The sequence below is a fragment of the Eretmochelys imbricata genome, chromosome 2 (assembly GCF_965152235.1).
Source record: "Eretmochelys imbricata isolate rEreImb1 chromosome 2, rEreImb1.hap1, whole genome shotgun sequence".
Lineage (NCBI taxonomy): Eukaryota > Metazoa > Chordata > Testudines > Cheloniidae > Eretmochelys > Eretmochelys imbricata.
Window position 1 is genome coordinate 215,184,263 of NC_135573.1, and position 13,527 is coordinate 215,197,789.

Genomic DNA, 13,527 nt, shown 5'->3' on the forward strand with positions numbered 1-13,527 from the left:
GAGAAAGGGCTTGACTACGTGGGGAAACTAAAGGCTGTTCTATACTAGAAAATTACATCAACCCAGCTATGTTGCTCAAGGGTGTGGAAAATCCACAACCGAGTGACATTGTTAAACCAACCTAAGTCCCCATTGTGGCTCACAAAAGGCATCCCTACGTCACAGGGGTGTTGTGAGGAGAAATACATTAAAGATTGTTAAGCGTTTTGAGAGCCACTGATAAAAAGTGCTATGTAAGAGACAGGTATTATTTTGAGGATATTATTATCTATCATTTGTGCTTACAAACAAGGGTACCAAAATAGGGGCTCTTTTGAAAATCTAGCCATATAGCTATTTCTGAAAATACTGTCACCTGAAATAGTTTCATACTGCTTGTTAGAGTTGCTCTGTGAAGCATGTCTCTGTTCTCACAGACAGAGCAGATTGACATTTAATGTAGAGTTCAGTGCTGAAAATTGTTTTCCAAGACTTTCAAATCATCCGTGTAAAAGCCCTTTTTGAAAAAGGTTACACTGTTTTACAGCAATATGTCAGCTCGCTCTCCTTATAGTTTGGTATCTTGGAGTAGATCTCTACACCCTATTCCAGACTCTAGTAGGGACACTCTTGTGTCACTCCCCTGGTGCACCAGGCAGGATTCTGTCTAACACTTTTATCAGCAGGTTTCTGGGAATGACAACTAATGTAGTATCCCTCCACATTGCCTTTAATTGGCTGTCACTTTCTACCGAGCTGGTCGTGTGAGAGCAACACTATAGCTGGCAGATTTTATAACTTGATCTATCTATATCCACCTTCTGACTTGTGCACTGATGCAGGATTAGCCAAATTCTAGTTCAAAGTGCAGTGTACTGTGTTTGTACCAAAGAATGACAATTACAGCTGAATGCACTATATTCATGTCTGATTCTTAAATGTGAATAATGAAGTCTAACTTGGGTTTTGGGGTTTTTTTTAGAAGGATAGTTTCTCTTTTTGTCACAGAATAATTAAAGTTTCACTCTGGTTATACAAAACTGCTTTTAATTATATGAAGTGGTATTACTGATGTACTGATTATATTTAACACTGTACAATAAAACTATTAAAATAGAAGTGCGAGCTTCATTATACATTTGGGAGGCTACACAGGTGTAATGTCCCCACAGGTTTCATGCTATCCTGTATATTTTCAATATAGATTTTCATCTGCTTTTATTTTACCCTAGAATCCAGTAATTAACTTCAAAATGCAAATTCCATGCCCCATTTTACGTGTCAGCTGTCAAACAGCAAAATATCTGAGGAGATATTAGGGCAGGAATTTTGATTTTCTTTCAATATCTTATTTGTGATAATGAACTAGAATCACTCAAGTGGCTTGGGACAGACTTAATTCTTGTCTTACCTCTGTTTCATCCTGAGGATCTCCGCTACTTTCATATGCTAGAATTCTGTGGAATAGGGATTTGAACTCTAAACCACCAGAGTGTAAGACATGAAATAAGAATCAGTAAATTTTCTGAGGCATGTCACTGGTTAAGTGACAAAAAAAATTCTGATTGTCACTAAAATAGAAAAGTTAAAGGAACATTTGAACCTGTCAGTTCCACTATTCCTGTTATCGCTTTAGGGGATATCATACAACTTGACACCAACATTTAAGCTTTGAAAATTACGAGCTCATCTATTTCAAATGGGATGGCACACGTTCCCAAGCCTTTGCCATTACTTATGATGGGAGACAGGATGATCACTTTTTTGTTCAGATATTGATATTGCATAAGCTGCTTCTTCTTCTTCTTCTCCTTTTTTTTTCCTGTTTCAGAATGAAGAACAAATTTTGGTATTTTGAATTTGGCACTTCAGAAACTTTCTCGGCCACCTGCAAGAAGCTGCACGAATCTGTAGAAATAGAAGTAAGGAACTAATTAGTGCATGTTACGCTATAAAATGTTTCTGGTTTGACTCGAATGCAGGGGGTGGTGGGGTGGGGAGGGCAGTGCAGAGTGCCCAGATGCAATAAGACAAAGGAATGCACAAGGTTTTGACCTCAGATCCCAAAATATTATTTTTGTCAAGTCTATTTGTGGTGTGGGACAAAGTTCAGTTTGATGATTAGTGAGGTCTTAATACAGTAGAAGAGGGCAAGAGGGGAACTATAACATTAGAAATCAATAGGGAAGTTACTATCTCTGGGTCAGATAGAAAAATGAAAGATTGTCAGAGGGAGGGAGAATTGCTGCAGCATTAAAATAAAAAATCTTATTATTTCTAGGTCCCAAGTTTTTGTAACCTTTAAAACTCAATTCACTAAAATTGTACTTGCTTTCCTGGATAAAGGTTAAAGAATACATTTTTTTTTTAATCATTCCCCTTCATTAACTACTTTTTCCTCTTTGCACAAGGGGCCATCTTACCATTATACATCCAAGGTTATCTGAAAAGGCACCCTTGATAGATGTGGACAGAATAGGCATTAAAAATGTTAGATCAGGGAGTTTCGATAGTCTATGGTGTAAGTGACTGAAGGGGGCTGTTAGTCACATTACAAAAGTAAGGTGAAAAAATATAATATAATTAGAAATATAAACCTGAGGATGTAAGTTATAATAATTCAAACATTCCTCAAGAGGATTGAGCCCCTTTTCTATTCTGATAATAATGGCAAAGGTCCCAGACTCGCTTTTTGCGAAGTCAATGAGATATTTTGCCACTGATGGTAGGATGCGTGGGCCCAAAATGTGTAATGAAAGGTTATTAGGGCCTGATCCAAAGCCTGCTGAAGTGAATTGAAAGACTCCCATTGACTTGATTTGAATGGGCTTTGAATACTAGGACATTATCTACACCTAAAACTTAGGTCAACCTAGCTATGGTGCTCATGGGTGTGAAATTTCATACTGCTGAGACACATAGTTAAGCTGACCTCAGCCCTGGTATAGATACCACTAGGTTGACAGAATAATATTTCTGTTGATCTAGTTACCACCTCTTAGTAAATTTATTACAGTGATGGTAAAGTCCTTTCCATCACTGTAGCAAATGTCTACAGGACACCACCAAAGATTAAGACTGAATTTCTGAGGCTTACGAGGCCTGGGACTTGCTTAGTTTGTTGTTAGGTTGAAAGGCAGATTTTTTGCTTGTGAAAGTTTTTTTGCTTCAGAAAAATAAATTGGATGTTACTGCCAAATTGCCATTTCTCCTGAAATTAGGAGTATTTATATCTTGCTCTTGAAGCGGATATTTTATACCTAATTTTGATTTTTAAGGAAGTGCTTCATATTCAGTTCTAAATACAATTAACTTGAGAAACATTTTCCTAAATATTTGGGGAACTGACTAGCAGGTTTGATTTTTAAATGTGGGTCTTGGTATCTAAATCTCAGATATACTGTAATTTAGCAAAAAGAAAAGGAGTACTTGTGGCACCTTAGAGACTAACCAATTTATTTGAGCATGAGCTTTCGTGAGCTACAGCTCACTTCATCAGATGCATACCGTGGAAACTGCAGCAGACTTTATATATACACAGAGAATATGAAACAATACCTCCTCCCACCCCACTGTCCTGCTTAAGGACAGTGGGGTGGGAGGAGGTATTGTTTCATATTCATGCTTAAGGACAGTGGGGTGGGAGGAGGTATTGTTTCATATTCTCTGTGTATATATAAAGTCTGCTGCAGTTTCCACGGTATGCATCTGATGAAGTGAGCTGTAGCTCACGAAAGCTCATGCTCAAATAAATTGGTTAGTCTCTAAGGTGCCACAAGTACTCCTTTTCTTTTTGCGAATACAGACTAACACGGCTGTTACTCTGAAACCTGTAATTTAGCAGAATATAAAGCACAGGAGCAGGTTTTTGTCCAATGAACAACTTTCCACCCAGCCATTACATGAGCTCTGTGCCTAGTAAGAGTTGATCTCCTTAAACACAGAAGCTATATAGGTGATCATATATTTTTACATCCCGCATATTCAAAGTTAAATGAATTTCCATCCAGTCTCAAAATGGTGGTAAATTGGAGTCTTTAAATTATTATTATTAAATTCAAGACATTAGAGTTTCATTATATCGTGTGTGCTTGTTTTTATTCACTTACTGCATGATGGTTAATATCATTAATGCTCAAGAGAGGTACCTGAGCAAATCAAATAGAAATGGACTCCTTAAAATTGGGTAGTGGGAATAAATTATGCACAGCTATTACCTTGAAAAATAGGTTTCTCTTACACTAATAATACCTAACCGTGTATTTGTATTTTCTTCTTTTTTGTTCTTATATTATAAGCATTTATGTTACAATGTGTTTTCATCTGGTTTGTTACCTGCTGCCCTTTGCTCAAGGATCTCACTGCAAATGAGACCTTGATGAATAATACCACATTTCACTTTGTGAATAAAACACACAAAGAGTGCATTTGCTACAGAGCCAAATGTTGCGTGAACAAAGCCCACGAAGATTAAGGATGTGTATTTCTGAGCTGGGAGAATGTAATCAGGCATTTTACAGGCAAATATTAGTTCATCCTTATATTTGGTTTCTAACTTAATTAAGCCTGGCCTTCCTAATTTGCACTTGGATTTCTTAAGTCCTGTACTTTCTTTTCTGTACAAGATGAATAGTACATTTTAAACCTCAAATTTGTACATGAAAATCCATGTGAAGGTGACAGGAAAAGTCAGTAGTTCAGGAAAACAGCACATGTTCAAGCGCTGTCCTGAATAGGAATACTTTTCTGAATCGGGGCCCCAAAAGACAAGTCTTCTAAATGAGAAGGAAAGCAATTTTATGGAGGAAAATGGCAATCTGTAAAATTAGTTTTCTTTCCTTTGTAATTTGAGTCGTTACCAAAATTAGACTTAAACCTTTATAGTGTGTCCTGGGCTATCAGCTTCTCCTCCATAAATACCTTTTTATATAAAAATGAGCAAGATTAAGTGACAGTATGGTGTGGCACAGTATTGCACTTATTCAGATTCTATAGCCTTCATTCTCAGTTCTTTTCAGTAAACTAAATCACACTTAATAGCTTCACTCTAAGACAGATCTAAAATGTTCCAGGCTAATGAATGTAATAGAAAAGCTAACACAGAAAATTGGACTCCATCCAAGAATGGACCCAAAAGGAACCAGAAAAAAACTACTATTTTCTAGTTGATATAGACAAGATATACATCTAAAAAGCATGCTGTTATATTAACAATACCTTTACATTATATGAAACAGAAAAAAATAGGAACAGAATACAAATGTGATCTGTTATTTTAGAATATGAATGTATTAGGGCAACAAAAAGCTACCTATAGAGCAAACTCCTTCTCTGTGTATGAACAAAAGAAATCCTTCTTTACTAATTCCGAAAGTAACTCATCACAGTGGGATTCTGAGGCCTAGTCAAATAATTGTCTTAGTGTACTACCTGCTGTGTTCAATATTGAGTGAAAATGGAAGTGAGGCCCCTGCACCATCTTATTTTACAATTCTTCTTTTATTTAAATAATTCCAGTCGGTTTGGGGGACGCCAGACCTTTATAAATTAACAGCAGGGAAATACCAAAGGTGTCAGATTGCATATTTATCATCTTTTTCGTGTAATACTTAAATATGTATTAAGAAGTGACTGACATAAATTAGGCAGATTTCAGAAGCCACAGGCCGTGGCTTGTAGAGGACCCCCTTCTGCTTGACATTTCATCCTTGTCAAAGATCAAATTATTTTAATTTAGGCTGCAAATTATAAGGAATGAAGACTTCTTTGTGGGAATTCCCTGTGGTAATCTGACTTTTGTTGTTACTGCTGCTTGTCAGTGTGCAAAAGATATAATATGCATGCAAATAAGGTTAAAAAATATGTACTATCTAATTATCCAGCCAGTACATTCCACTTGAAGACAGTGGGAGGCCTGACACACAGTATGTGTTTGATTCATTGAGGCCTGCAGGGTATTTACACAAGATTACTTTTAATTATGAAATTAATATCTGTTTATCTAGAATGTATAGCAGTAAGTAAGTATACACATGAGTAGAATTTTTTAGTAAAATAAATCTTTATCTTTAATACATATAAAATATAGAAAAACCATGAGTTTTCTTCCAAAATGACATTGAAGACACTCATCACCTTTTTTTGAAAGTCAATAAAAATGTGCCATTTCTGTTATACTTGTTGCCACAACTGCCAAGTCATTTCAAGACGTCATTGCATCTTACCAGCTTCCCTCACTGAATATTTTACGTGGCTTTAAACTTTTTAATTTTGTGTGAGAAAATATAGAAAGGAAGCCTTTCTATTGTGATTGCTCTTGTCTCTTCTCTAGATTTGTAATATTGTTAAAAGCATTTGAAAGAGACAGAGGGGTATACGCTAAGTATGGTTTGGTTTTGTGCTTTGGGTGAGTTACAGGATAAGTGAACAATTGGGGCAGGGATGATCATAATTATATGTAGCGGGTTCTTTTTCTTGGTAAAAGCCTTAATAAAGGCTTAATGTTAAGCAGAGAAAGAAAATGACAGTGGCCTGTAGAGCAGTGAGCTACCAGATGTCAATGAACTCTCACTGAACCATATATTTTTTTTCTAGATTTTTTCCTGGTAATTATATATTGGCATTCCAAATTCAGGCCATAATTCTGCATTTAAAATGTACAAGTGGGTCCCTGTAGCTATGCAGAACCCCACTAAAAGGGCTTGATGAAAGTGCAGGCATCCCCTAGCATACTGTAAATTACAGAACCGGGACCTAACATATTCATGCAATATATAATAAAGCATGTGGTTATGCCAGGATGTGTTGTGAGGCATGAGGCTAGTGTGCAAATAACTTCAGCCAATATGGGAATGTGGATCCTGGGGACTTTGGATGACTCAATAAATTAATAAATGGATATTATTTATTGTAGTAATGGGTGCAAATATAATCCAAGTTGTAGTAACCAAAAGTTGGTTGTTTTCTATCCGATTGCTGTTCAGTTCCTTGCTGTAGATGGAATGGGTTAGTGGTCTCGGTCTGGTTCCTAAGGGAATATGTGTCTGTATTGGAAAACCAGCACTACATTGTATGTATATTGGAAGTCTCGGCTGAGAGGCCAAGGACTGAATGAGCACAGAAACTAAATTATCTTCACACCCCTCAATCTACCTCATCTTTAGGAGATGTAAACAGGGCAGTGTGTAGTGACTCCTGTTCTAAATAGGTTTCCTGTTCTCTGGATAGGGGGAGTTTTCTGTTTAGGACTTTCCATCTGGCATCTGTCATGAGCACTAACTTTCCTAAAGAGATAGCAAAGAAGCCAAAGTGGGACTCCTTATATCACTTTCAAGGAAAGCTATTATATTATTGAAGAAACTGATTTTTAAAGCAGAATAGAAGTTTCCTTATGGCTCTACTGGTAGCACTTTGCTCCTGGCCAAGAAGATCTTTGGTTTATCTCCAACATGGGCTCATTCCCAATGATTTGACTGCTGTATAGTGCTAAGCAGGTGTGTGCTATTCGTCCGTCAGATGTGGTGATAAATTTAAGTCCTCTAGAACAGCGGTTCTCAAACTTTAGCAACCCAAAGACCCCCATTTTGACTTTAAAAATTTGGGGACCCCCAAGTCTTCTCCCACTCAGCCCCAGGCCCTCACCCCACCCCACTTTCTGAAGGCCTTACCCCACCTCTTCCCACTCCACCCCGTCCCTCCTCTTCCCTGCCTCTTTCCACCCCATCCCAGCTACTCCCCTTCCCTCCCAGCACTTCCTGCATGCTGCTGAACAGCTGTTCCCTGGCATGCAGAAGGCGCTGGGACGGATGGGGAGGAGGTGAGGGAGGAAAAGGGAAGAGTTGATCAGGTGGGCCCGCAGACCCCAGTTTCAGAAACATTGCTCTAAAGGTTAATTTAAATTTTAAACGTAAATTAATGTTCAGAAAAGGGTTTTGATTACCAGCAGTGGAGATGTCAGAAACTCCATGAAGTCTACGCAGGGACTTCCACTGTTGCTACTGATCTTACATGGAAAGTGCTCAGATACTATGGTGCTGGGCAGCAGTATAAAACCCTAAAATAGAAAAAGTGTTTCTCTGGCACAGACAGATTATTGTGAAGGTAGTTTTTGCCATATGGATATTTGTCCAATAAGAGCTGTAGTGAGATCATGAACACATTTCACATCAGTCAATGCATAACCATCAGATAACAACCTTTCATTGCCAAATAGTTCCGTGTTTAAGCAAGCAACCTGGGGATGAATAGTAATCATATCCACATTCCGCCTTCTGAACCAGGACCTTGTACTCTTCTTCCCAGCTCATAGTTCCTTTCCAGGTATGATATATATATTTTAGTATTAAACAGGAGCATGTATTTGACAGTAGGAGGAATGATGAAGGGAAAAAAACTGGTAGGTAGAACATTCTGATTTCTCTTTCTGTCTTACTGCTTTCTCTCTTTATTTCTTTGTTTCCTTTGCTAATCAGTGTGATGGAATTCAGCTAGACTTAATCAATATTTCTCTGGAAGGAATTGCCATTCTGAACATTCCAAGCATGCACGGTGGATCAAATCTTTGGGGAGAGACGAAGAAAAGACGTAGCCATCGTCGAACTGAAAAGAAGAGGTTGGATAAAAGAACCACTGTCACAGATGCTAAGGAATTGAAGGTTGCATGTCAAGGTAATCTTCAGATTAAAATGAGTAGCTGGTTCTAGACAGTCAAATAACTTATAAAACTATAATGCTATATTCCTCCTTATCGCAACTAAGTGTGGCTTAAAAAAACAAAACACACACACAAACACAAAATGCTGCAGCAGTGCACTGGCATAAACACATCTACACTGATAATTGCAATCTGTGTGCAAACCTAGATAGGACGTCTAATGTGAAGCAGACTAAACAACAACATGGAGCACTGCTGTTCTATTCTGTAGAAAAAGTGCTTAATGCTACAGAAGCCAGATAAAAGCTACTCATAAATAACACTCTACATACAATTTGGTTTCAGGGACAGACATGCCCCTATTCTGACAGAATTTGTCCTCCATAGCCATGGAGCTTGTCTCATCATGGTAATAATGAGGATCTGCTACCATACCTGGATCCTATCTGCACTCCCTGATTATATACACTGCAGTTTGCCTGCCAGCTTTCCCTTCTATTTAGTCATTACTCATTTTTATAGAGATCTCAGGATTCAGTCCTAAGATTTCATTATTAAAAGTTATTTCTGACAATCATTGTAGTAAATAAGTGTCCATTTTACTTGGTGGGAGCTGGACGGCATTCATTATAACACAACATTAAATATTACAAGTTAAGAAGTTTAAATCAGTTTTTCTCCAATTTTTGCATTTTGTGGACCACTTTCTAAAAGAGAACTTCTTATGAACCTACCTCCCCACACAACCCTCCAACATTTTGGTCTAAAATGTTATTTGGTACAGACCACATGGAAGGGTTCTACAGACCACAGTATGATACTATTGGCCTACAGTTATCTATGTACTCCTCCTTTTGCTCTCTTTGTATTTTTCATTTTCAAAGAGAAAGATCCCTTACCCCAATGGGTTAAAACATTCAAAAGGTGTATTTCTCGGTAAGTTTGATAAAACTCAGGATTTTTACATTCTGATTTTATTTCAATCCTTTTACTTTTGCTGCTTCTCTAAAGATTCTAAATATCTGGGTTTTTTTTTCCCAGATCTGGTACTCAGACATCAAACTTTTTTTAAGTCCTTGTTTGTTCATGACACTAGTATGGGATATATTGTAGCTTTAAACCACTACCTGACTGGGATGAGAAGGCAATGTGTATTGGCAGAAGTTTACTGAGGCATTGTCTTTGAAGAAGGCACAAGGACTCTGGGATTGCTGGGGGACTGGCCACAACAATGGTATCTCCTGTGCCCATTAGCAGGGTGCAGCATGTTTCCTTTGCCCCGTACTCATTTTAGCACTGCTCTGATAGTCCAGGTGGAGCTGGGACAGCTCCATGGTGCTACCACACCTTCCTACCAACTACAGAGTTTCTACTGCTGCTGTCAATCCTAGAATCCCTTGTTTCTTGAACACCAAGAGAAAAAAGATCACAATTGTGTGCTTGGTCCACCGAGCAACATAAGTTTCACCAACAAAAGTGCTGGTGTGGACAGTGCTGTGCCAGCAGGAGAGGCTCACCTGCCGACATAGCTAACACCATTTGTTGGGTGTGGTTTAATTATGACGGCAGCAGAGCCGTCTTGCCAGGAAAAAGAGGCTACACAGGAGACCTTACAGCGGCGCAACTGTAAGGTCCAACTGTGCCACTGTAAGGTCCAACCATAGTGTAGGCATAACCTAACAAACAAAGGGATACAGGGCCTTTCATATCAAGGGCAGCAATTCACATGCCTTTCAAATTGGTATGGGTGAAAACTGTAGTAACCTCTCAGGTGTTTGAAGATCTGTATCGAATGGGATAGCAGTTTCAGTCTAGTGACTGGTGGATTTGTCTCCATGTTACAATAGTAATTATTACCCTTTGTTTACATCCTTGTTGGCAGTCTCAGCAGAGATATCAAGGACTGAATGAAGAACACTAGTTACCTTTAAAGGTGGTCCTTCCATGTCAATGCTCAGGAATGTTGCTGGGTAGTGCGAAGAAGTTTGGAATGTCACTGGCTGTGTTGTTGTTTCTGTGACTCTGCTTCCAATCTCAATCGAGTACCTTTCCCAAGCCTTGTATTAACTTAAACATTTAAGTCTAAGGTAAATAGTTAGTGGATAAACCCTAGTGGTTACCAGATAGGAAAAAAACAAATTTGTGAGGTGAACAAATGTATTTTCAAGTTTCAAAGAGCTTCTTTTAAAGGACAGGGTTTTTTAAGTGTATGAAGAAGTACTTTGACTATACGTTTAGAATTTATAAAGAGCTTTGGTTAGGTAAAGTGAAAAGTTTAAATCAATCAGCTATCAAAACAGCTGACTTCCTGTCTGTTCTCAGACAATGTGATTCCTTTGCTAGCTTGAAAATAGTATGTCCTTGAGTCACATCTTCTCTTAGATTAGTGTCTTTTTTTAAATACATTTTAGTTACTTAAAGGCTTGTGTATTTTTAGTTTGGAGCAAACATTTCACAAAATGTTAGACTTCTGCTGAAGTGTGTACTGGTAGTTTGAGAACCAAATACACACCTGCATGTTAATCTTTGTTCATTAATTTACTTAGTCTGAATAAATATCCTTTCAGCTGGTTTTATATCCAAACACAGCATCTAATCACAAGACATAACTAAACAGCCACACTTTATATGAAAATATTAGCTAACATAAGGCTTTTATAAGGATACATATCTGATTTTCCTGAAAATCTAATTCTCCTAATTAGGACTTTTGAGCAGTATTGAAGCTCATTTTTAGTATTATCAAATAATAGCAATGCAACTGTGTCACTAAAACTGTGGATCAATCTGTGTTTCATTATAAATCCTTGCTTTTGTGATTTTATAACTTGACCATAAAAATGTGCACTGGGCTGAAGCTTGGCGCACACAATCTGAATCCTGGAACGATTAACACTGTCAACACTTAAGACTGGATTGTGACTGTCCAATCTTTCCTGAATAAGAGGCATCATGTTGCTTCACTTACCCTGAAGCAGGCCAGGAGATAGATTGTGGGATTAAACTGCATTAGGTTTATGTTTGGTGCAGAATATGTGGCCTCATGCATGCAGCAACACCACTTATTGAAGGAGGAGGAGACAAAGCTCTACCTACTCCTGGCCCCTCCTGCCCACTGGGTGTGGAGGGGATGTATTTATTCTGTGGAGACTGCTTCCTCTCCTGCGTTGCTACTTGTGATGGAGATAGCCAGCATAAGGGAGTAAGGTGTCACCTTATACTACTTGTGTGCTGCCATACTAGCCAGGCCATAATTTGCCCCCTTAACTAGAAAGAAGAAGAAAATCAAAGAAACATAGGGCTGGAAGGAACCTTGAGAGATCATGTAGCCTAGCCCCTTGTGCTGAGGCAGAACCAAGTATATTTTGACCATCCCTAACCAGTGCTTGTCTAACCTGTTCTTAAAAACCTCCTGTTTTGGGGATTCCACGACCTCCCTTGAAAGCTTATTTCAGTGCTTAATTATCCTTAGAGTTAGAAAGTCTTTCCTGATATCTAACATACATCTCTCTTGCTGAAGATTAAGCTGATTACTTCTTGCCTTATCTTCAGTGAACATGGAGAACAATTGATCAGCATCCTCTTTATAACAGCCTTTAACTTAACTGAAGACTGGTCCCCCGAGTCTTCTTGCCTCAAGACCAAACATGCCCAGTTTTTTTAACCTTTCCTCAAAAGTCAGATTTTTCTGAACCTTTTATCATCTTTCTTGACCTCCTCTGGACTTTCTCCAATTTATTTGCAAAACAGTCCCATTATTAAAATCTATGAAACAAAAATTGAAAAGCTAAGTTCTTCACTTGGGTGCATGAGTGCAACTCCCACTGATTTCTATGGGAGTTGTGCAAGGATGTCAGAAAGTGACATTTGGCACTAATATTTTCTACTTGTAACTGGCTTTGATAGATATAGATAGCATATTTCAAGAAAAGTTTCTAGAGCAGAAATGCACATGCTTATTAATACATGATAGAGTTAGGAAATAATTATTATAGTTTCTCTTGTGCAAAATCCATTTTATTATGAAGACCTAAATACCAATTTAGTTGGCAGTCTAGAACAGCTAGAGGATTTGGTGAACAGTTTGCTTTGGCAAAATTTTCATATGCAATATTTTACCAATCAGATCCCCAGGCATTAACAGATCTGTGAAATGTCTACACATTACTGATTATTCTAAGGACAGCATTTTAGCTGTAACTGTGAACCATCTTTCTTTCTGGAGCTTAGACAAAATCCTTTAACATTATTTGGCCAAGATTTTTCTTTATGAATATACACAAATATTAATAAAAGCCAAGAATCAGTGTTTTACAAAAGGTGAACCTATGGCATGTAGACTAAAATATGAGCTTGGACGTATAACTGTAAACAACTGAGCTACCTGCTTTTTAGCAAATGACACTCTCTCAAAATATAGATTATATTAAGATACTATATTTTCCATGAAAGATACACCAATTCTGTTAGGTGACAAAACAACAATGATTATATATTAAATTCTCTTCCTGCCAGAAATGTTAAATCAAGTTCTCAAACCTTTCCCTGTTTTCTTTAGTATTTCTGACAGAAGGAAATATATTATTATAGGAATTGCACTGCCGAAGTTTTCTTTGGGTGAGGAAAAATATTTGTTTTGTTTGCTGAATCTTATTTGGAGACCAGTCCCAACTGCTCAAGTTTATTGGGAGCCTAATTTGGTGCTGGATTATGTTAAGCACCTCACTGAATCACACCCTGGGGGCCCAGTCCTTCAAACACGCACGCACCCTACGTGCGCACACACACACATATAACTTTACTCACATGAGGAGTCCCGTTGACTTCAATGGGAATGCTCATGTGAGCAAAGTTTATAAGCATAAGTCTTTACAGGATTAAGGTCTTAAATTATA

The 13,527-nt window shown here is 37.9% G+C and overlaps 1 protein-coding gene across 6 annotated transcripts in view; it reads left to right on the plus strand.

The window, feature by feature from the left end:
* DGKB (diacylglycerol kinase beta) overlaps positions 1-13,527 on the plus strand; it is a 440,036-nt gene that overhangs the window by 335,042 nt on the left and 91,467 nt on the right. For all 6 annotated transcript variants that reach the window (XM_077809368.1, XM_077809370.1, XM_077809373.1 and 3 more), the window contains 2 exons: positions 1,811-1,901; positions 8,451-8,646. In XM_077809368.1, the coding sequence (XP_077665494.1) occupies positions 1,811-1,901; positions 8,451-8,646 (287 nt within the window). The remainder of the gene's footprint in view (positions 1-1,810; positions 1,902-8,450; positions 8,647-13,527) is intronic.